We start from the raw sequence: 24,992 nt of genomic DNA on the forward strand, positions 1-24,992 counted from the left end.
CCTATACATTATCAGAAAAGTAATGCTTGATAATGTAAACGTATAATTTTTGTGCTTTTGATTTTGTTTTCCGTTTTGCTGTTTTTGGTGAATCATGAATTACTTAGTAAGAATGTATTGAAGAAGATGCAAGAGTGTTCCTTTAATCACATACTTTTGTGTTGGTATGCTAATGATTTTTCTATGTAGGTGCAAATTTTTTTATTATACTGTGTTTTAGCTTTTTTATTTGATAATCTGTGATCATCTTACAAGGGTAGTACATGTATCACATTTATTTTGTTACCCACAAGGTTTTCATTTTCCAGAGGTGTAACATATGTTTTAATCCCCTAATGATGAATATGTAAGTTGCTTCCATTATTTCCTCTTACAAACAATGCTGCATTATACAAAGCTCTTAAGTTTGTTTATGTGGACCTATTAGAATATTTTTTAGAAATTCTAAAATGTGTATTTGTTGGACCAGAACTATTTTTTCTTCTGTATCTTGCCAGTTTGCATATTGGATACCACATGATTATTAGGTGTAAAGGAATGTTTTTAAATTCGTTTTGAGTCCTTGTTCTGAAAATGGAAAGTATCACTTGTGTGTTTTTTTTTTTTTTTAAATTATTAGTACCTTTAATTATTATTTATTTATTTATCTATTTTGGCTGTGTTGGGTCTTCGCCTCCGTGCGAGGGCCCCCTCCAGCTGCGGCAAGCGGGGGCCACTCTTCATCGCGGTGCGCGGCCCTCTCACTATCGCGGCCTCTCTTGTTGCGGAGCACAGGCTCCAGACGCGCAGGCTCAGCAGTTGTGGCTCACGGGCCCAGCTGCTCCGCGGCATGTGGGATCCTCCCAGACCAGGGCTCGAACCCGTGTTCCCCGCACTGGCAGGCAGACTCCCAACCACTGCGCCACCAGGGAAGCCCGTGTTTTTTTTTTTAAGGCTTTATCATTTCCAAAACACTTTTACCTTTCTCTTGATCTTTATAAAAACCTCTTAGTAAGGCATTGTAGGATAGTTAACTTCATTTTACAGATAAAGACACTAAGGGGTTAAAAATTTGCCGGTACTCACAAACCTATTAAGTGATAGAACAAGCCCTAAACCTTTCTTTCCCCCCTTTTTGTTGTTTTTTTGGTCAATTGTATTCTGTGCCTTTAGAAGTTAGATACATTTGGAATTTAAAGTGGAGCAGGAGTTGAAACAAACTAACCAAATACATTTCTTGTCAATATTGTTATTTACTGGTTCTAACACATCTGTTTTTCACATTTCATCTCTGAGGTGCATTTTAGATGCAATGAAAAGTGGATTAGCCAGCAGTGAACTGATTGACTGGCTGATGTGCAGCCTTTTAATAACTTTGAAAGTTGAAAGGTACTTTTGGGATCCTTAAGGCCCCAGATCTGTCCCTTTTTTGGAGGAAAAAACAATCAGGATGTAGAATGACATGTATGGGCTTATTTGTGAAAAATTGTTAATTTGGAGTATAAGTGTCAAGAAATCCTAAAAGTGATTATCCCCAAGTTAGGGTATTTTCTGTGTGTCAGTGTGTGTGTTGGGGCGGGGTGTTGTTGGCGCTTCCCTAATTCAGTATTGTTGTAATGAAAACAAGACAATTTTGAGGATATAGGTGAATTAAAGCTATGAAGATTTACGTCTGAAGCTCTTAATGCATCAGCAAAAATTGTTAAACTACTCCTAAAACCCATCTGCCTGAGTTACTGGGTTTTTAATGGGAACTCATCACATGCATTCCCAGATATAAAAGGACTCTCTAAGTCGGTAGAGAGTATAGATGTCCTCATCTATATCAAGACTACCTGTGGTCTCCTTGAGTGAAAACAGGAACTTTTATTTTAAGTGGCCTTCCTGACATGAACTACAAGATCCTTCCCAACATGATCATCCTTTCCTGAGACCTGAAACTTGTGACGTGTAAAAATTCCTTGACCAGATTCATTCCCATTCAGCAAATGTTGTGACATGTAGGTGATGCATATATGATTGCATACAAAGATGAAAAAGAAAACACATTGCTGCCTCCAAGAATGTACTAGTGAGACAGATGGGCTCAAACATGAACAGTAAATACCTGGTCTTAGGATACTTGAAGATGACAAGTATCTTTCTGTTTTACAGATTTTATGGAAAGAACTCTTCTTATGTCCATGGGGGATTGGATTCAAATGGAAAGCCAGCAGATGCGGTCTATGGACAGAAAGTAAGCATAACACGCTTCGTGTAGGCTGTTGAGCAGCTAGAAAATAACCCATAGAATTGAGGTGGATACACGCTTGATACGTTTGTTGATATTTAAAGATCAAATTTCTCAACTTCTGTTTAGAAATTTAGGTATTCAGTAACTACTTGGTTTATATGATAATCATTGAAAAGCTTATAATGTCACTTTTGTTCATTTTGTATGATATATTCTGAAGTTTTTTTATGTTAGAAGATAATAGGTTTTAGCATGGGGATCATCTATTGTGAACATTTTAGTTATGTTAGTTAAGGACAATAATTTTAATAATTAAGGTTAAGGTGTCATTGGGAATATACTGTACTAAGACAAATTACAGTGGGGTCTGTGTAGTTTGTAATTTAAATGTGCACAGGTAAATGCTCTATCTTTGTTGTGTTAGAAAGTTTTTTGTTGTTCTTGGAGATTCTGCATTCTCTTCCCTCGATTCCTTAGGAAATCCATAGGAAAGTGATGTCACAAAATTTCACCAATTGCCACACTAAGATCCGTCATGTTGATGCTCATGCCACCCTGAATGACGGTGTGGTGGTCCAGGTGATGGGCTTGCTCTCTAATAACAACCAGGCTTTGAGGAGATTCATGCAGACCTTTGTCCTTGCTCCTGAGGTATGAAAAAAAAATAACAATGAAAGATTGTACATGTCTTTTTAAAAACTGTTCATTTTGAAATTTTAAATATACAGAAAAGTTGAAATAATAGTGCAGAAGTACTCTTACATATATCTTACCTAGAGCCACATTTGCCCACACATTTATAATTCTTTTTCTATTTACCTATCATTTTTAATTCTAAACTATTTTAAAAGTAAATTGGAGGACTTCCCTGGTGGCACAGTGGTTAAGAATCCACCTGCCAATGCAGGGGACATGGGTTCGATCCCTGGTCTGGGAAGATCCCACATGCCGCGGAGCAACTAAGCCCGTGCACCACAACTACTGAGCCTGCACTCTAGAGACCGCGAGTCACAACTACTGAGCCCTCACGCCACAACTACTGAAGCCTGCACACCTAGAGCCCATGCTCCACAACAAGAGAAGCCACCTCAATGAGAAGCCCGCACACCACCATGAAGAGTAGTCCCCACTCACCGCAACTAGAGAAAGCCCATGTGCCGCAACGAAGACCCAGCACAGCCAAAATTAGATAAATAAATAAAATTTTAAAAAAGAAAAAAAAATTGGAGATATTATGCCCAGTCATCCTCCAGTACTTAAGTGAGCACTTCTTAAGAATAAGGATTTCTCTTTCATAACCAAAGTACAGTTATCAAATTTAAGAAGTATTTGTAATACAATTATCCATCTATAGTCCATATTTAAATTTTGGTTATTGTCCCAATAATACAAAGAATAGTAATTTCTTTTTCCTTGTCCAAGATTCAGTTCAGAATTACACATTGCATATAGCTGTCATGTCTCTTTAGGCTCCTTTAATCTGCTATAATTCATTAATATTTTGTTTTTCAAGACATTGATGTTGTTAAAGAGGACAATCAAATTACCGTGTAGAATGCGTCAGTTTGAATTGTCTGATATTTCCTTATAATTAGTTTTAGGTTATACGTGTCTTTCAGTGCCTCACATTAGGTAGCACTTGATGTCATTTAGTCCCATTATTAGTATTACTTAGTTAAGGTGATGGTCACCAGGTTTTGCCACTGTAAAGTTAGTGCTTTTACTTTTCTCATTAGTAAGTAAATTGTGGGTGCTTCTTTGAGACTGTGCGTGTACTTTGTTCTTCATCAAACTTTTAGGCACTAGTTTTAGCATTCATTGATTCTTGCCAGAATCAGTTGCTACTCTGATGGCTACAAATGGTGATCATCTAATTCTTTATTAGTTGGCATTCTACTGTAAAGAACTTTGCCTTTTCTTCTGTCTGTCTTGGGGTCTTTGTTTATTTAATGGATTTAGTTAATTTTTTATTGATTTCTGAAGTGTCCTAGGATCTGCTAAGTGTGAACCCCTTCAAGCGGGTTTCTGTTTTTTTTTGTTTGTTTGTTTGTTTTGGGGGGTTTTTTTCGGGGGGGGCAGTTTGTGGCACAGATGTTTCAGGCTCACCTTGCACTCTCCCTGCTCCAGCCACAACCCCAGTTCTGTAGTTAGCTGTTTCTTCAAGGAGCCCTGTTTTTTTTTTTAGTTATCATGCTTATGAAAGGACTACAGGTTTATGTTGATTAATTGCATTTGTACTGCCTTCTCGACTGGTCCACAATGAACAAAGTCAGGAATCCTATCTGTGTGAGCATGTGGAAGGGGCTCCAAGAGGACCAGCTGACTAAAAGTTTTCTCTAGCATTATTCGTCAGATAATTTTCTGTTGAAGGGTAGTGAATCTAAAATCCCCATCATTTTACTCTTTGAATATAAAATAACTCAGTTGTCTATTTGAAAAATTACATGAAGTCGTTTTAGTCATGATTTTTAGAGGAAGGCTTAGATTATCTATAGTGTTAAAATTGTTGATGGACTTCTAAATATTCAAGGAATCATGGGATGATTATTATTCTAAATTTAGTTCTTTTTTGCCTTTAGAGAGGAAGATCCTAACATTACCATAGTATAATGGATTGTTACATAAACTGTCTCATTTAATATTCAAAGCTCTAAAGTGTACAAGTTGGTATCCTTCATTTTGCAGATGAAGAAACAGCCTTAGAAATTGAATGACTAGTAAATGACATAGTTGGATTTCAACGTAGGTGTTTCATACCTAGGGTAGGCAAACCTTTTTAGCTACACGTTTGAGTGTGTCAATATTCTTGGATAGAGATTTAGCGAATTTTAAAATATCTGTTGCAGTTGGTAATATGTATTTATTGTTCAAGAAATGATTTGAAGTCTGGGCTTTGGCACCTTAAATACTTAGAGTTTGTCAGTTTTTGGATATTCACCTGGTGGTATTTTAAGCACACAGTATGTAATGGAAAGCAGGGATCCTTTCAGCCTTGACCTTATTGGCATTTGGGGCTGGGTGACTGCTTGCTGTGGGGCCGTCCTGTGCGGCGTAGGGTGTCTGGCAGCGTCCCTGCCCTCTCCTTAGTAGTTGTCAGCTCTCCTCCCCGATGGGAAACCTGAAATGTCTCCCGAAGTTGCCAAATGTCTCCTGGGGTGGGCAGTATTGCCTTTAGTTGAGAACGATGGTGTGTAGGGTGATGTGGAATTTTAAAAGTTTGCTGAATAAATGAAAACTTTCTGTTGGCATTGCAGGGCTCTGTTGCAAATAAGTTCTATGTTCATAATGATATCTTCAGATACCAAGATGAGGTCTTTGGTGGCTTTGTCACTGAGCCTCAGGAAGGTAAGTTACTTGTCTAAATTTTTTTGGATGGCATCAGATTGACCTGAAGAGAGTGTAGGTTCCTTGAATGTTTTCATAATTCTCTGTATCTTTCATTAGTAACTTTTAATTGTCAAGGCATAAGAAGGGTTGGAGATTTTAACCTACTTGAGGCTGATAGGTTAGTCTACTTCACTGATATTGGTAGAAGACATCAAACTCCTAAATCAGAAGTAGACAGGTTATTACAGCAACAATAGTAGCATCTTGGCCATAGTTTCAGTAGGACACTGCAGAAGTTTAGATGATACCTGCAGTGCAGTGGGGTGCATTACTAGAGTGGAACCTAAGTTTCAGCAACCAAAACCTTATAATGGGGTAGCAAACACGCCTGCCCGTTGCTCTGCAGAGAGACACTGTTTTCCGAGAGTGTTGCTGTATAAATATTCTTAAAAGGTAGTCTGGAACAGAGGTTAGCCATTGCCTCAGCAACACAAGCGACCCATGGAGAATTGTCTCTAAATGCTAAGCATGGTTAGTATTTTAGTGTTTTCTGTATGACTCAGAATTCTAAGTGCTTTGTATTTATTGTATAATACAACAGCCTTACAGATAAGTATTTTAGGAACTATTGTTCCCTTTTAATAAATTAGGGCACTGAAATGCACAGAGGTCATATAGCTAGTTAGGTGGTAGAACCTTCGTTGGATTGCTGGCAATATGACCTCAGACTCCATGCTTATAACCCAAACTGTACGATGGCCTTAATTCTGTCCTTAAAGCCTACGTCATGATTTTACCCAATTTTCTTTACCTTTTTATGTATGTGTACTTTTCTTATTTCATTGCCTTTTTTATCACGATGAACATTGTGCAAGTGAATATATTTGTGAGTTAAGTGAGCACAAGTATGTTAAGTTTCTTTTCTCATTTAGAATCTGAAGAAGAAGTAGAGGAACCTGAAGAAAGACAGCAGACACCTGAGGTGGTTCCTGATGATTCTGGAACTTTCTATGATCAAACTGTCAGGTAAGGAAAACTTTGTTCATCTGTCCAGAGCTGCATGAGAATTTGAGTTGTTTAGTCTTTCTGTTTGTTGGAGGGCAGCCATAATTCTCAGAAAATAGTGATAATTTCCCAGAAGAAAGGTTTTGCTTTTGGTATGTAACATAAATATATAACTTGTTTAATATAGATTGCAGTCTGAGGACTGCTTAAATAGTATCTATCAGTTGCTATTTGGTTTGGTTTTATCAAGTATTTAATACATCAAGGCATAGCTTTAAGTGCTTTTGAGATGGAAGGTGTGCAAGGACTTAGACATAAATTGACAGAAATTCAGACATGAGTTAAGTAGCAATAAAGAACTTCATTTATTAGCTCAGACAAATGTGTGACTGTATCTTAGGTTTTTTTTAATCTGCAACTGGAACAGAAATATGTTGGATAGCAATATAAATTAATATTTACTTGTTGCCCTGTGATACCCTTAATGTTAATATTCAGTGCTTAAAGGATACTTTCAAATGTGTCTCAAGGTGTGGTGATGGGACTGACTTGACTCATCTGGGTTGCTGGTTGAAAATGAAGATTTGTTGTCCTACCACAAACCTACCAAATTAGAATTTCCGGGGGGGAAAGCATCTGCAGTTTGTTAAAGTGACTTATGTGGAAGTTTAAGAACTATTCTGAATCACAACTGATGGTTTTTTTTCCTCCAAAATTCCTTGTGTGTTTTTATTATGAGAAAAAGTTTTGATACTAAAAACCACATAACATAAAATTTACCTTCTTAACCATTTTTAAGTGTACTTTATAGTAGTGTTAAGTATATGCACATGATTGTGCAGTAGATGTCTAGAAATTTTTATCTTGAAAAAACTGAAACTGTACCTTTCCATCTCCCCATAGCCTATTAGAGTTTTGTGATATGTGATAGGTAAATTGTAATAATTTTGGGATTCGGAGAAACACTGCTCTGGTTCATTTTGATCTGTTTGATGCATTTGCTTAATCAGAATTTAGCAAATCTGACTGTAGTTAAGATTTGCTCACTGAGGGCTTTTCTAAAAAGTTGTCTTGTTTTAATACGCAAATACATAATTCTTAGATCTTTTTGGGGAGGAGGGAGCTATGTTTTTTAGGTTCAGGTCTCTAGGAATTTCTTGCTAAATCAACGGAAGCAGAATGATATTTCTCAAATTTTACTATGAAAGCAATGACTTAGAAGAACATTTAGAAGAACCTGTTGCTGAACCAGAGCCTGATCCTGAACCAGAGCCAGAGCAAGAACCTGTGTCTGAAGTCCAAGAGGAAAAGTCTGAGCCAGTATTGGAAGAACCTGCTCCTGAGGATGCTCAGAAGAGTTCTTCTCCAGCGCCTGCAGACATAGCCCAGACAGTGCAGGAGGACTTGAGAGTATGCAATGTGTCTTCATTTTTATTCCATTTCTATTTTTAAAAATCTCTCTTCTTCTTTATTGTGCTTGGTTGACTTTTGTAGGTGCATTTTCATATTGGTTGTTTAGGGAAGTTTCTTCCATATTGAGCCATACCTCAGATAAGAAGTAAGATACATATTGGTTTATAAAATCAAAAGTAGTTTTTCCCCTCCTCCAAGGAAACTTGAATACTTTTTAGGCCAGAAATTTCAGGTGCTGTTTTATCACTGCATCAACAAACCTTCTTTTTAATATTACATCTTTCAAATTGCAGATTATTGTGTGCTTGTTAAACAAGTGATAGTCTATCTTTAAAAAATAACATGGCACGGGCTTCCCTGGTGGCGCAGTGGTTGAGAGTCTGCCTGCCAATGCAGGGGACACGGGTTTGAGCCCTGGTCTGGGAAGATCCCATATGCCGCGGAGCAGCTGGGCCCGCGAGCCACAATTACTGAGCCTGCGCGTCTGGAGCCTGTGCTCCGCAACAAGAGAGGCCACGATAGTGAGAGGCCCGCGCACCGCGATGAAGAGTGGCCCCCACTTGCCACCGCTAGAGAAAGCCCTCGTACAGAAACGAAGACCCAACACAGCCATAAATAATAAGTAAATTAAAAAAATAAAAAAAGACAAAAATAAAAAAAACAACATGGCACAACAGACTTTTCCTGCCCTTTTCTATGAAATCTAATTGAGGACAACTTTACAGTAGAAGTAGAAACAAATTGCTCAAGTATAACTACTTTTCTAATTAGAATACCTGATTAGAAAAGTTTGAAGATTTTCAGTTACTGTCCCTGAGTCACATCAAGATGATAACAACTGAATTAACAGAACCTCTACAGTTGATGCTCTTTGAAGGAATATGTTTTAGTGCTGTATTTATGGGGCCAGGGTTCTTGTAATGCCGTTTGTCTGACAGTTATTTCAAGTGTCTTTGCGTTAGGCATTGTTCTAGGTGTGGGAACTGTCAGTAAAGTAGGTAGAGTTCTTGGTCTCTGGAAGCTTCTGGGTGAGTAGGAAAGAGAAATGGTGAAATGACTTTAGCTTGCAGGTGGAAAGTAGGTTGGCTGGATTGAGAATGGGTGACAAGTTAGGTGGCTTAATTATAGTAGTTCTGGAGAGAGGTAATGACATCTTGGATTAGGGTCATGGCAGTGGAGATGGAGAAGAGATTTAAGAGGTAAATAACAGGATTTGGTGATTTTGGTATTGATTGAAATAACTCAAGAAGATTCTAAAGTTGGTGTAATTGGGTTATAGATTGAGAGAATCATAGGAGGAAGAGCTGGTTTTGCAAGGAGAATTTTCTTTGATTCACAAACTTGAAATTATGTGAAAGTAGCCTCTCATACTTTGCTGATACTTGATTGATTAGTCCTAAGGAATTTTAGTACTAAATTTTAAGTAGTGGGGAAAAGGAATCTCAAGTTACTTATAAATTCCATCTTGCCTCTGAAAATGAGATGCACATGTAATAATACAAGAAATCAAAAGCTAATACCTTTTTTTAAAAATAAATTTATTTATTTAATTTTGGCTGTGTTGGGTCTTCGTTGTGTGTGGTCTTTCTCTAGTTGCGGCGAGCGGGGGCTACTCTTGGTTGTGGTGCGTGGGCTTCTCTTATTGCGGAGCACGAGCTCTGCATGCCCAAGCTTCAGTAGGTGTGGCTCGCAGGCTCTAGAGCACAGGCTCATTAGTTGTGGCACGTGGGCTTAGTTGCTCCGTGGCATGTGGGATCTTCCCGGCCCAGGGCTTGAACCCGTGTACCCTGCATTGGCAGGCAGATTCTTAACCACTGCACCACCAGGGAAGCCCAAAAACTAATACCTTTTATATTGTTGTGATAAGTAGTGTAATCAACTGATGTTGGTGTGTCCCCTTAGACCTTTTCTTGGGCATCTGTGACCAGTAAGAACCTTCCACCCAGTGGAGCTGTTCCAGTTACTGGGATACCACCTCATGTTGTTAAAGTACCAGCTTCACAGGTGAGTTTTTAATTAAGCTTGTGTATTAGGCAAATTTACTTGTATTTTCGTGTAATGTGATTTCACAGAGGTTTAATGAATAAGGCAGACGAGAAGGGTACAAGGTGATTTTTTTTTAAATTTTTTGAATTTTATTTTATTTTTTATACAGCAGGTTCTTATTAGTCATCAATTTTATACACATCAGTGTATACATGTCAATCCCAATCACCCAATTCATCACACCACCAGCCCCCGCCCCCCCACCCCCGCCGCTTTCCCCCCTTGGTGTCCATACGTTTGTCCTCTACATCTGTGTTACAAGGTGATTTTTAATGTTTTTTTTTTTTTTTTTTTTTTTGTGAGAGAACGAGGGAATTGTCATTTTCTAGTTTAAACCTTATTGTTAGCTAGGATACTTCACAAGAAAAAAAGGTAAACTTGCTTTGTTCTTACACAAAAGTTAACGTTATACATTTTTTAGCCTCGGCCGGAGTCTAAGCCTGAATCTCAGATTCCACCGCAGAGGCCTCAGAGAGATCAAAGGGTGCGAGAACAGCGAATAAATGTTCCTCCCCAGAGGGGACCTAGACCAGGTGAGAGCTCAGAAGGGTGGCTTCTTTAGTCTGAGCCTGTTGAGGTTGAGAGCTTGTTTTGGGAGGGTAGTTGATGTTTGTGTGTACTTAGATTTAAAAAAATATGTTGTGGAGTTAATGGAATAATTGCCTGTATTTAGGGGTAGAGAGAATTGTTGAATGGAACAGTCACTGAAAGGTGTCTTCTTTCTCATTCCTTGCTGCTTTTGTTTCCTCTTCAGTCCGTGAGGCTGGTGAGCAAGGTGACGTTGAACCCCGAAGAATCGTGAGACACCCTGACAGTCACCAACTCTTTATCGGCAACCTGCCTCATGAGGTGGACAAATCAGAGCTTAAAGATTTTTTTCAAAGTAGGTTATTGAGTTTTAAATACTAGATTCATTTAATACAGTGCTATCCAATAGAAATAGAAGATGAGCCACATGTATAATTTTAAGTTTTGTAGTAACATTTTAAAAGGCAAAAAGAACCTGGATAATTTAATTTTAATAATATTTTATTTAACCCAGTGTATCTAAGACATCATCTTAATATGTACAAACATGAGATACTGTCCATCAGCCTATCCTAAGTCTTTGAAATCCAGTGTGTATGTTGCACGTAGGGCACATCTTATTTTGGAGTAGCCACAGTTCACATGCTTTGTAACCATGTGTTACTAGTGGCTGTCATTGGACAGTGCGCGTGTAATACTTAAAGGAAATGTTCTAAGTTATTTGAGAATCTGTGTTCCACTTGCAGATTATGGGAATGTGGTGGAGCTGCGTATTAACAGCGGTGGGAAATTACCCAATTTTGGGTTCGTTGTGTTTGATGATTCTGAGCCTGTTCAGAAGGTGCTTAGCAACAGGGTAAGCAGTTTTTCCTCTTGATTTTCTGTATCTTTGGTCTTTTAATGTATTCATCCTTAAAACTATGTCTTATATGTAAAGCGCAGTTTATTCCAACATGTCTGGGTAATATTTTCCATCATGTTTAACCATCATTAAAAGAACTGCCTGGGAGTTAGAAAAACAAAACTGCCATCTAAATAACGTACTTTTTGAATACGTGCATGATGGAGAATGAAATAACTATGGTAACCAATGCACTGAGATTTATGCAGTTCCTTTCTTTGGTAGTGGCTTCTGGTGTAAGTGATGAATTAAATATTATGTTATTTTTAGCTAAGATAACTTAGAATCAGTTTGTTTACCAGGTATATTTGTAGTCTTCTTATATAACTGTTTGGGTATAACTATGAGGAGCTCCTTTGTTCTATAAGTTGTCTGGGTTTGGAGTCACCCTACCTTAAGGCACTTTTATTAACAGTACTTTCTCTAATAATAGAGGGATTTGTAGAATCAGAATCTTATTTCTGTGTTCTTAAAGAGCCCTTTCCTTCCCCCACGTCTTTCATTAGCAAAAAACACTTTCTCTAGTAGTAGAGAAGAGCAAAGGTGTAAATACTGTTAATTTACTGAGATGGGTGTGGGAGTTTTAAGACCTCACTTTTTTTTTCAATTGAGGTGAAATTCACATAACAAAATTAACCATTTTAAAGTGTACAGTTCAAGACTTCCCTGTTGGCGCAGTGATTAAGGATCTGCCTGCCAATGCAGGGGACATGGGTTTGAGCCCTGGTCTGGGAAGATCCCACACGCCGCGGAGCAGCTAAGCCCGTGTGCCACAACTACTGAGTCTGTGCTCTAGGGCCCGCGAGCCACAACCACTGAGCCTGTGCACCACAACTACTGAGGCCTGTGCACCCTAGAGCCTGCGTGCTGCAGCAACTGAGCCCATGTACCACAACTACTGAAGCCCGTGTGCTCTAGGGCCCATGTGCCGCAACTACTGAGCCTGCATGCTGCAACTACTGAAGCCCATGCGCCTAGAGCCTGTGCTCCACAGCAAGAGAACCCACTGGAATGAGAAGCCCGCACACCACAACGGAGAGTAGTCCCTGCTCGCTGCAACTAGAGAAAGCCTGCACACAGCCATGAAGATCCAGCGTGGCCAAAAACAAATTAACAAAACAAAACAAAAAAGTTCATTAAAAAATAATACAGTGTGCAATTCAGTGGCATTTAATACACATTGTTGTGCAACCATCACCTATCTAGTTGCAAAACATTTTCATCAAAAGTAAGTCCCTTACCCATTAAGCAGTCTTTCCCCATATCCTCTCTCCCCAGCCCCTGGCAACCACTAATCTGCTTTCAGTTTCTGCCAGTTAAAACTTACACATTTTATTAACCACGTTAGTTAGAAATGTTGTAGATCATTATTTCCCAGAGGTTCTCCAGAACCTCTCATGTTCTGCAGAATGTTAATGGGTATATTACGAAGTTTAATATTGTGGTCATAACATTAAGTTAGCCTTAATCTGAAATGTACATTATCTATCAAACTGTTGGACCACTATTTTTGTGAAGCATCTCCTGCAAAACCCTGAGAAGTGTGGAGGGAATAATGGCTTATGTCACCCAGGACACAGAATACTGAACCCAGAGATGTCCAGTAGGCTTTGTTGATAAATCCACCACGGAGCATGCAATAGATCCAGGGGCCACACTTTTTGGTGCAGCCTTGACTTTGTATTTTCTTAGATGGTATGATACTCCAGTGGGGCCAAACAAGGTCAGGCCTGATAGCTTGCTTCCAGTTAATTATCCAAGATGAGGGCTTTGGTGTTTCATTTAACCCCTGTGGGTAAGGCATGGCATCGTTATGCATAGGAATTGTTGAGGTAAATTTCCTCAGAAAGTAGCTGTATGTCTGCTACCTTTTTTCATTCAGATTGCTTCTATCCTTGTGATACCTCCTTAGAGATATATTCCATAACTACCTTTTAAAATATCCGCAGTCCTAACCTCTGCTTATCTTTCAGACTTTAAATGATTTTATTTTTCCCATTGTATCTAGAACATTATTACCAGGAACAGCACTTCACATTAATGTGTGTGATTTATATGCTGTGTATATAAAATGTATATATATATATATATATATATATATATAAATATTGGTAAATTTGTGTTAAAATACTTATAAATGTACAAATATAAGTATATATTTAATCAGAATTTAAAATTCACTTTAGAATCAGAGCTCAAAAGAGGCTCCCCCGCCCCACCCCCATGCAGGTTTCCTCACATGCACTTTCAGATCATTCCTGTGTACTCTGGTGACTTCAGATGTAGCTTGCCTTTCCCTCACCTCACTGTATTGGTAGAAGTCTACCGTACTCCCTTCAGGAATTTTTTTAGACTTCTTTTTTTTGTTTTGGTTTGTTCTTAATTTTTTAATGTTTATTTATTTGGTTGCACCGGGTCTTAGTTGCGGCAGGCGGGCTCCTTAGTTGTGGCTGTCCGGCTCCTTAGTTGTAGCGTGCAAACTCTTGGTTGCAGCACGCGTGTGGGATCTAGTTCCCTGACCAGGGATCGAACCCGGGCCCCCTGCATTGGGAGCGCAGAGTCTTAACCGCTGTGCTACCAGGGAAGCCCCCTTCAGTAATTTTCTATGAGTACAGAAATAGCTTGTAGAATATGACCGTGGTGTCTGACCATGCTGTGTCGGTTCAAAGCTTATGCTTTCCTGTCAGGATGCCTTGGTTTACATTGCTCTTCTGTCTCTCACTAGCCTTGTGACCCGTGCAGTCTTGTTCCTTAACCTCCCTGGCGCATAGTTTGCTGGTCTTTATAAAATAGGTGTGCTAACAACCTTGAAAGGGTTGTTGTGAAGATTAAATGAGATAATAAAAGTGAAGTATATAGAATACTTCTCTGCATAGTAAGTACTGTTAGATATTTATTTTAAAAAATATTACAGTAGAAAACCACTGAGTACCAGCAAGGAGCATAAATTGAGTTCATTGGAATCTTGAGTAACCCTTTGTTTTCTGTACTTCTCTTGGCAAAAAAAAAAAAGCCCAAGACTTAGTGGGAAGTAACTTTTTTTTCCTGCACTAAGATCTGGTATCTTTATTATCTTCAGTATTTTCCCAAATTCTGTTCAGGCAAATAGCATGTTAAGATTATATTTAGATGAAATTCATGATGTTTTTGAGACGTATACGTACTTTGCATAAACATGTGCAGCAAAGTCTTTCCACATTAGGTGATGATGATGGGATTTTATTCTAAGCCTCCCAATCCATGGAGTAAGTGGCAATTTTTATTTATATTCTGTTTATATAATTCTGTGGGAATATAAGATGTACTTTAATAAGTACAAAGAGTTACTCTGCTACACTGTTTAAATTGACTTTTTGACTTTTGAACTAGGTTGCATACCTAACTGCTTTTCCATGTATCTGTTAATGGGAAAATTATGTGTTCTGAGTTTGAGACAAAAACTGCACTGTGAGAACGTAGCTGATTTGTAAGCTGCTGGTTCCTTGTTTTGTCTTTGTTTATAGCTTTGTTTTGTCTTTGGTAGTCAGTAGCCCATAAGCACTCTGTGTAAGTCTGTTCACCTTGGTTCTTACAGCCCATCATGTTCAGAGGTGAGGTCCGTCTGAATGTGGAAGAGAAGAAGACTCGAGCCGCCCGGGAAGGGGACCGCCGAGATAACCGCCTTCGGGGACCTGGAGGCCCTCGAGGTGGGCTGGGTGGTGGGATGAGAGGCCCACCCCGTGGAGGCATGGTGCAGAAACCAGGATTTGGAGTGGGAAGGGGCATTGCTCCAAGGCAGTGAATTGCTCTTCACCGATCTTCAGGCAGCAGTACAAACCCTAGCTCCCACAGAATGGTGAATTTCTTCAGCCAGCCTTTGGTATCTCGGAATCTGATCCTAGTCTATGATAAACTGCTTAAGTTTGTACAATTCTACTTTTTGTGTTACTGGTGTGTGCTCCTTCCCCTCTCACCCCCACCCCCCCCCACCTTTTAGTCCTTCACTTCCAGTTTTGTGGAATGATATTTTAGGGAAAACAGATTTTTAAAGAAGAAAAAAAAAAAGACTGCATTTCCTTGCTTTCTTTGCATATACAGACTGGATTTTTTTTTAACAGTTTCCCCAAAGGAATGTGTCTTGCTTATTACTGACATTTGGTATGTTTCATTCATTGGAATATTTCTTACTTATTTTCTACATGTTTCAAAAGCCTGTGAGAATTACAGGATTTGATAAACATTTTGAAGGCAGGAAGACCCCAAATTGTCTCTTCTTTGAGAGTCATGACTACCTTCTGGTGTGGAAAAATTGCCATTGGAAAAATCGACAATTTAGATTCTCTCTGGTATGGTTAAAAACTGAATAAAAGATGTTAGTAGAGTTTTTCTTTGGATACGTGGTCGCAAAACAGTTCCAAAACCTACTGTTTTTACCATTGAAATTTAAACTGTGAGATAGGTTTTAAATGTCTAGAATGCAACTGATAAGCTTTTCTTGAACTGTTAGATTTTTTTTTTGAAGTAGAGTTTTTTCATGTTTAATTTGTATTTGTAAAAAAAAAAAACAAACCAAAAAAACCCAAAAAAATTTCAAAAATCTGAATAACACAAAACCAGAGCAAAACTGTTGTGCCTTCTATTTATCTTTGATTCCAGTCTTGGCAATTGTTTAAAGAAAAATAATAAAAAAAGTAAACTTAGATTTGTTCTATTAGGTTCAGAGTATGTTGGGAATTATAGAATCCCTCTTTCACCCTGAATATCTTGTGTTCATTTGTTATGCCTTATTCTGAAATTGAGTCTCAAACTGGAATGCTTTTGAGGTCAGATGCTTCTGTAGAGTTCCTTTGACCTGAGTAGTTCAGCGTTTGTATTAAGTTTTATTTCAGTGTCTCTTCAGAATCCTAATCATGGCCCTTAAGAAAGAATGTGACTTTAATATTGGACTTTGTTGGTGTGCTTGAGTGTGCACTAGTTTTTTTTCTTAAATCATAGCCGTATGGTAAATTTTCTATTTTGTTATGGTTCCCTTTTATTGGTGGGCATGCAGTGGGTGTTTCTTGGAAATGGCCAATTTGTATTAAAATGTTTCTGGAAGAAAATTTAATCTGGCAATATAGACTAATACTCGTTTTGCATAGTATGTTACTGTTGAGTGCTCTTTGGGAGATGGGTGAAGGTTTTGTTTACACGTTTGTGAAGCAAGCCTTTGCGTGATAACTTGTCATTAATTGAAGGGCAATGAGGTAGTCAAATTTAACTTATTTGTTTTCTTAACAGTATTCATCTTTAGGACTATTGTTTGAGGATAGAATATTAGTAGGAATAGGAATGTTTGTTTTGCTGTTACTGGGAATCTCTATGTTTGCTGAAGGGTGTAGCCTTAAACTAAAATGAAGTTTGATGTTATCAGTTGACCCTCAGTACCTCAAATATTTGAAAATTGGCAACATTTCTTTAACATAAAGAAACTTATATAACTGAGTCACATGGCTGTGTTTTGGGTCAGTTTAAATAACTAATTGGTAACCACTTCATTTGGCCCAGTCCAGTGATAATTGGAAGAAATTCAGCTTGTACTTTTCGTAGCTTATATTAAGCTTGTGGTAGAAAGAAGAAAATTTAGCCTGAGTTATTTTTGAGAAAAAAATTAAGTTGCAGTAGATGTTTGGTGATAAATTATAGATAACCTAGAAACCAATTTTCATAAGTGAATACTAAACCGTACATTTCAAAATGTTTTTCCTCCTTAGAACAGAGAATTAAGGGCACTAACTAGGTGCAGTGTTTCTCAACTTGGGCCTGTTACTGTATCCTAGAGGACATGCAGAAATGTGTGGGATTTTTGGTGGGTTGGGGGTGGAGGGAGATGCATACCCTGCATCTAGGGTTTGCTGGGTGGGGGCCAGTGGTGCCAAGTGCTCTTTGAAAATGAAGCAACCCCATTGAGAGCACAGGTAGTCCCGACTCCTGTAATTCACGGTGGGTGGAATGGTGGACTAGGACAACTGCAGGGAAAGTTGTCCTTCCTTTGAAATAGAGTCTCAGAAGAATAAACAAATTAGCAAGTAAATCTCTCTCAGGAATTATAGGAACAACTACTGTAAGGAATAATCTCAGCTTTCCTTTATCTGTACCAATTGTGTGCTTTTTTTTTAATTTGGAGAGGTAGTAGCAATGTACTAGATGCTGCTTGTAATTTATTGCAGGGGATTACTGCATAATTTCAGAAAAGAAAAGGTTGCTTCAGTAATTTCAAGTTATCATAATTGGGATATTATGGTGTTTTGACTAGCATTGGACTTTATAAATAGGATTTAGCATCATGGTTAACACTATTAAGTATCCAACTATCATTGGTTACATTATTGCTGATGGAATAAACATGTCCCCCTAGATACACATATATTCACATATTTCACAGAAAGTGAAAATAAAATAGATCAGGGCAAGATTTTCTGTAGACAGCATCAACTCGTCACATTCAACATAATTTTTCATCTGTAGGAATGGCCCAACATGCAGTTCTTTCCTGAGTTTAAAACCCTTCACCCATGAATATTTTAGCTAGGTAAGACTAGTTTGGTTCAGTGGATCTCTTTTAAGATCTGTTGAAAATAAATAGATCTTGGCTGAACAAAAATAATTTTGTTTGCTTTTATGCTGAGGTTGGGCTTTACTTGTGTCTCCTGTGTTCTCAACTTTTTGAGCTGTTGCTATGGAGCAGTGAAATGGATAATGCAAAAATAATTATTTGGCTTTGGTTGAGTAGGTTACTATCACAGTGTTAGTTGAATTGCACTTTAGTTTTAGGTTAGACAACTAAATTTTCACAACTATAACCCTGTGGATTAGGTGCGATTTCTCCCAAAGTAATAGATGAAGAAATGACATCAGAGGCCTCAAAGTCATCCATGTAGCTTAGGAGCAGATTGGCTTCCAAAACTCTTGCTTTTTCTCTAGAACCATAATGCCTACCTATTTATATTTGAATGACATTAGGGGCATAGGGCATGAAATAACTACAGTATAGAGACTTGAGTCTGCAAACATTAGGATCAAGGTTAGCATTACTGTTCTCCATTTCCTTTAGGGTAAAGTAGATGCGTAAACATTGATTTTGTAGGGCTTTGCAGACTGTTTGGTAACACAGTAACATTGAGTTACTAGATTATTTTCTCATCTGGTTTGATAATACATTTAGTATAATTTAATCTAGATATGGAAGTAATATTTTTATCATAGCATCATACAGATGAGTTTATAACAGTTGTGTTTTGCTTATAACTGCCATCCTCTGATGCTTTTCTTCATCCCTTTTATATTTGAAAACCTTTGTAGAGTTTAATGATTTAGTGGAAAACGTGGCACTTTATAGAAAACAATTTGTTCGAATCTATATGAAAATTTCTTTCTATGAGGTTTAAATTTGTAGACCATTGTTCATGTTGTGGCTTATTTTAAGTAAATGATTGCATTTGTCAAATCTACTGATCTAAAAATATCTTTTATATTAAAGTTTTATTTTTGTGCTACTTGAAAGAATCTCTGCAGGAACTGCATACAAATTAGATAATTGTTGAACTTTTAGTTTAGCAATTTTGAACCTTGTAAAAGAAGCAAGTTCAGCATTTATTTGAAATTGGGGTTCTAGCTAACTGCCTAATATACCACAGATGGGCAGTGGACAGTTAGAGGTACTCTTTCGCAAATGTTTTAGAAACCTTAAAGAATGTGTTAGCAACTTAGCAATGTCTTGTGTGGGATGGGGTTGTAGGTTAAAGTTGCTCATCAAGTAATGGCCATTTTGTACTAGATAATTAAACAAGGATTTGTGGTTTTAAGGTAGTAATACCTTTTAGAATTTGTGTTTACTGTAATATCGAGGTTCTGGGGACCATAGATAGGCTTGTGAACTCTTGCTAGACTGAATTAAGGAAGAAGTGGTGGCACGTGTGAGATAAAACTTTTATTTTCATTCTTTTTAGTAGATATGTATCTAACTCAGGATGATGCTGAAATTAGACTGCTTTGCTCATGCTTTCATGAAGCAGTCTTTCATAATGGCCTGAGTGAGTTGAGTGAGAAGTTGATTAAAGGTGGCCTACAGCCCTTAACCACTTTTGCTTATGATTATGCTTAGGTATTGGCTTAGAATCAAAGTTGTTTTCCTTTTTTTTTAAACTTATTTTTGGCTGCATTGGGTCTTCGTTGCTGCGGGCGGGCTTTCTCTAGTTGTGGTGAGCGACGGCTGCTCTTTGTTGCGGTGAGTGGGGGCTGCTATTCGTTGCGGTGCGCGGACTTCTCATTGCGGTGGCTTCTCTTGTTGCAGAGCACGGGCTCTATGCACGCGGGCTTCAGTAGTTCCGGCGCACGGGATTCAGCAGTTGTGCCTCGCGGGCTCTAGAGCACAGGCTCAGTAGTTGTGGCTCATGGGCTTAGTTGCTCCGCGGCATGTGGGATCTTCCTGGACTAGGGCTCGAACCCGTGTCCCCTGCATTGGCAGGCAGATTCTTAACCACTGCGCCACCAGGAAAGCCTCTGTTTGTCGTTGATTGCATGACTTTTGAAGTCTCCTCTTTTCCAGTTTCCACTTGAACCTGGTAGCCTTTTTTAGTTCCCAGTGAGAGGAAAATAGTATTGGAAATCATTTCTCCTCTTACTTCCATAAACCATGTGAACTGAACAGTTACAGAAATTCATACATGTTTATTACTTTGAAATGTGTCCAGTGTCACAGATTCCTAAGGGACTTGTATCCATCCACTGTGTCTTTGTTTTTTAAAAAAGTAAGCGATGCTTACCAAAAATTCACTGTTGAATTACTTTAGCAAGTATTTATTTTTCGGAAACCCATTTATGGGAAGTTTGCCTGTATTATTGGTAGTAGTTAGAGGGATGATTATATCATTTAATATGTATATAAACAGTTTTAACTATTGCTATATTAACCACTTTGGTTACTGATAATCTCCCTAAGCTTTGTTGTCACCTGTTTGACTTTGGGTTTGGTTTAAATTCTTAAATGTTTTTATGAGGAGCGTATGTACCCTGATTTGGGCCTTTTAAATGAAGACATAAGGAAGTAGGAAAGAAGAAGGGACTTCCCTTCTTTAAAGATTCAGTGTACACTTTAAATAGATTATGCAGAACACATGATGTTAAAAATAAATTTGTATAGGTAGATGTTGGTTTTGAAGAAGAGTGGGGTGGGCGTGGAACTTAGCTGATGGGATAGGAATCATTTATGGTTTATATAAAAGAAAAAAATCATAATTTTAAGTGAGAAACATCAGAATAGTTCCATGAAGTTTTTCTTCCCATACTGATGGTTACCACAAGAAACAGGAGACCCCTGGAATTCTTAGAATATTAGTGCTGGAAAGGACTAAGGTGATTTGTATAATAACCCCTTCAGTTTTCAAAAGATAGATGGCCCAGATTACTAGTACAGAGTTTCAAGTCAGTTAAAAGCACATTCGGGAATTGCCAATCCTGCCCTATGTTCGCTCTAGTAAGCCAGAGCTGTTAAAGGGTAGGATGTGGGGAGAAAAGGGAAGGAGCCACATTTTATATGCTTACCCCGTTGCTTCATTAGTTCAATTTTCATACCCAAGTTTTCTGTTTTCTTAGAACTGTTTTAATGCCCAATTCTACCAGGGCCTGTTGTCAATAAGGACATTAACTTGTGTTCCCCTCAGGGATGGGTTTACTACTAGCTGTCAGAAAGCTATTGGGTATCCTAATGTGTTAATAGCTGAAACTCAGCTGTAATTTTCTCCTAAATCCTTCAGCATTTTGCATTCTGTACGTTGTGGTGCTCTTTCCACCTTGTATTGTTATAACTGTAAGCTCCTAAGGGGCAGCAATTTGGTCTTAGGCATGTACCCTGTTCAGTGCCTGGCAGCACCATGTTTGAATCAGGGTTCTAATCTTCCTTTCCAGTGATTTTCCCTGTTCTTCACGAAAGGATGCTCCAGCCATGCTGAACTACTTACGGTTCCTCTAACAAGCCAGGTATGGCTGATTCCGTGGCTTCAAGTGCCTTCACTTCCCTGAAGATAGACTTGCATCTGTATTCTCCTTGCCACCCCCATCTCCCCCAAATCTCTTACCATCAAAGCCATTTTTTTCAAGGCCTAGTTCGAGCTTTTTTTTTTTTTCTCCCCTAAGAGAAAAGATGTCTTACGAGAGGGTAGCCCCCCTTTAGGGGTTGATTTGTGCAGAATTTGAAGTGAGGAACAAATTTATTCTCATCTACTTTCCTTACACATTGTCCCTCCTGTTTGAAATTCTGTCCCAACCTTCATTTTAAAATGTGTTCCTAGAATACTTTATCCCTTTCTCTTAACTAATAACTTACCCCTTCAACCTAGAATTAGAACAGACCTACCTTATGAGACCATAATCTCCTGGAGGACAAGGACTTGAGGATTAATCTCTGCATTCCTCCTTCCTCCTGGAGGTACATGAAAGCATCCGTAAATGATGATTCACTCAATTAATAAATTAGTGTATTTCTGTTTTCTTTCTCACAAGGGAGGCATGCCTAGAGATCAGACTTAATTCAGTAAATTATAGGCACTATGCATTTCCTAGTGGAGGGGATTGTTTGGAAATTTTGAGGGATGGGTAGAGGAGGGAGGAAGTCACCAGTCATTTTGAAGTACTTCCATCCCTGGTCTGGGCAATTAGCTATTTCTTTCTGATTGTGCCCAGTATATCCTGGGCATTTTGTGTTTATGCACAAGAATTGTATGCGCCAAGTTTCAATTCCCAAACCTACTCTGTTCTCAGTTTGTCATCACCCATGCCATAAGTCTAAGTCACCTTAGACTTAACGTCTTAGTCATCTTAGACTCAGTCATCTGCTTCTTGTTTCCTTACTCCTCAAATCCAGTGTCCAGCTAAGTCCTGTCAGTTCTACCTCAGCAGTCTTTCACATCTTCCTCCTCACTTAGATAATTTCAGTGGCCTCTCAGCTTCCTTGACCTCTTCTTATTCCCAGCCTACTTTCTACACGATATTAGATACATCTTACTGAAACCTAGCTCTGACCATGTATCCCATGTATGTGTTCTATCCTCCCTACTAGACTGTAAGCTCCTTATGGGCAGGATCTGTGTCTGAGTCATCTTTGTATCTCCCATAGCACCTATAAATAAATATATCTTGAATGAACAGCATAAAGCCTTGTCTTAAGTGAAGTGATGTTTTCCAGATAATATGTAGGTTTCTCTCGGGTAATGGGGAGATTTCAAAAGTTCTCCTAATATAAAGTCGGTTAACTAGTAACAACTATGAGTTAACCACAGGGAAAATTTCAGAAAACTTTAATTTTTTTTCCATTGGAATCAACATGGATATGTGTATATGGATGGTTCAATAAATATATTTTTATATACATGTATCACAGAAATTTTACATTCCATCTTCAAACTGCAGAAATAGATTTTTTTACAAGCCAAAAAATAACTGCCATAACATTTATGACTTCATGCAAAAAATGGGGAAGAATAAGAGACAAAGGGGAATTAACTGGTTGTTCAAGGTTAAGAGTCCAGTGAGAAGTAGAAATGTACAATAGGAAGCGATTGCTTAACATGCTGCTTAAGGTGGTAGCCAAACAAATCCTTAACTGCAGCATTAAGGCCATACCAAGTTTATACATATATACAAAGAAATTTCCATATAAAAGGCATACTGTCACATTTTCTTCCAGGAAAGGATGAGGAACTTTGTGACTAATCCTGACCCAATTTTCCAGGCCAATTAATTGTTTAGGATGTCCCCAGGTTACTTAGAAATGTCTTCTACTTTGGCTAGCTGTCAGTTACTGCTATGTGGGCTTGTGACTTTTCGTAGTCTCTTACAGGGAAGTATGAATCATCTTGAACCTCTTCCATCATGGGTGATCAAGCACTTTGTAGCTTAACTAACACTGCCCAGCCCAGCATAGTTTTTACATCTCCCAAAAGTATTGTAATTTGCATTTGTCTTAGCTGTAACAGACTGTGTAGCCAATGATGGCATTGTGACCTGAAGAACTAAACAGTGCCTTTTTGTTCTTTGGGGTTAAAGTAACTTTTTGAATAGTTAAAGTGTAATGAACCAAAGTGTGAGGTTTCAGGTGACAACCCCAGGAGTTGTTGAAAGTTAATAATCAACTTTTATCCCCGCAGTGTCACACATTTAAGTTGGCAGCTACCTTTTTGGAAACAAGGAAATGTAAAATCACTTGCAGAAATATCGTAACATGGGATTTGCTCTTCTGCCTAAACATCAAGTCAGGCAACTTTTAAGACAAAGGGTAGATTTTTTGTGCAAATATCAAATGAGTGAAATGGGGAAAACACGGGCAAGTCCTTTGGAGATGACTTCCAGTTATGCAGAAGTCATTTGCTTTGGCAAGGTTGGGGGGCAACTCTTGAGATTGGCCCATTTTAGTGGATGAATTGTCCAAAAACAAAAAACAATTAACTAAATCTAAGATAAATTATGAAAATAAAATACAGTGACTGACTTTGAGCCTTTATTTGATGATGTTACCACTCATTTTGGAGTGTTTTAGGTCAGTCTAACACTGCTTTTTCATTAATGTTGTCTTAGCTGTGAATTGGATATCAAGTAGTCATGTTCGTCCCCAATTCTTTATGGGCCAGTTTCCAAGTAGGGCCCAGGGTATTCACAACAACTGTGGCTGCAGGGTAATTCATCTCCTCCCGTGGGTTCCCTGGGTCAGTCAAGTTTGAGAATGAGGTCTCTGGAAATGGCTTGTTCTGGGAGAGGACCAAATAATGTGTGATTTGGGAGCACTTTAGTATGTTTGAACACTTAGAAAGTGAGCAGTCACTATCCTTTCCAACTGCGTTTCACCCAAAATGACACTAGTTATTTACATTGCAGTAATTTGCATCAGTTCTAGATACAGCACTTTTGGACTGATCCAGACAATGAGACATGTGGATCCCCTTTGGCAACCTTGCTGAGAGGCTTAAAAGCATTAAGAGTTTTGTCTTGGACACTTTGTAGTTCATGTTGTACACGTCAAGTGTAATTACAGCAGGGAAGATGTGTATTGTGTCGTTTTTCAAGCTTATTTGGAGGCTGCTGAGGTCCTTGGTATGTTTGTCTTGAAAGTAGAACTTGGCTATTTAACTTGCTTTAAAAAAAATTTTTTTTTAAGAAAGTTGTACTTTTGTTTAATATGTGCAAGAATCACATTGGGTAGGTATTTAATCTGTGTCCAGTATACTAAGTAGCAAGTCGCACCCCTTTGGGATTTAATTCACTCATCTCATTTTAACTGTTGTTTATGCTAAAAATATTATAATGGATCACGTATTGGAAGGTTGAACCATTAAAATGTGAAATAGTCTGAATTTTACATGCTCTGAAATGCATTGTGGGAATGTCCAATTTTTTTGTCTCTTGCATACTATTCTGGCTAAATGGCATGTTGAGCATGGTACAGCTTTAAATGTGGTAGAAATATATATCTAACGTGGAAAAAACTGAGTTTAGCAAATTGATTATTTGATATGTAAGCACCACTTCTAAAAAAGATGTGGGGCAATCTTT

The 24,992-nt window shown here is 38.3% G+C and overlaps 1 protein-coding gene across 1 annotated transcript in view; it reads left to right on the top strand.

The window, feature by feature from the left end:
- G3BP1 (G3BP stress granule assembly factor 1) overlaps positions 1–22,588 on the top strand; it is a 38,480-nt gene extending 15,892 nt beyond the window's left edge. The window contains exons 3-12 of the mRNA XM_036845842.1: positions 2,134–2,215; positions 2,690–2,863; positions 5,467–5,557; positions 6,472–6,565; positions 7,753–7,954; positions 9,860–9,961; positions 10,425–10,536; positions 10,758–10,886; positions 11,278–11,387; positions 15,007–22,588. Coding sequence (XP_036701737.1) covers positions 2,134–2,215; positions 2,690–2,863; positions 5,467–5,557; positions 6,472–6,565; positions 7,753–7,954; positions 9,860–9,961; positions 10,425–10,536; positions 10,758–10,886; positions 11,278–11,387; positions 15,007–15,213 — 1,303 coding nt within the window. The 3' untranslated portion in view covers positions 15,214–22,588. The remainder of the gene's footprint in view (positions 1–2,133; positions 2,216–2,689; positions 2,864–5,466; positions 5,558–6,471; positions 6,566–7,752; positions 7,955–9,859; positions 9,962–10,424; positions 10,537–10,757; positions 10,887–11,277; positions 11,388–15,006) is intronic.
- Positions 22,589–24,992: the final 2,404 nt, after the last annotated feature.

This window comes from Balaenoptera musculus, chromosome 3, assembly GCF_009873245.2.
Source record: "Balaenoptera musculus isolate JJ_BM4_2016_0621 chromosome 3, mBalMus1.pri.v3, whole genome shotgun sequence".
Classification (NCBI taxonomy): domain Eukaryota; kingdom Metazoa; phylum Chordata; class Mammalia; order Artiodactyla; family Balaenopteridae; genus Balaenoptera; species Balaenoptera musculus.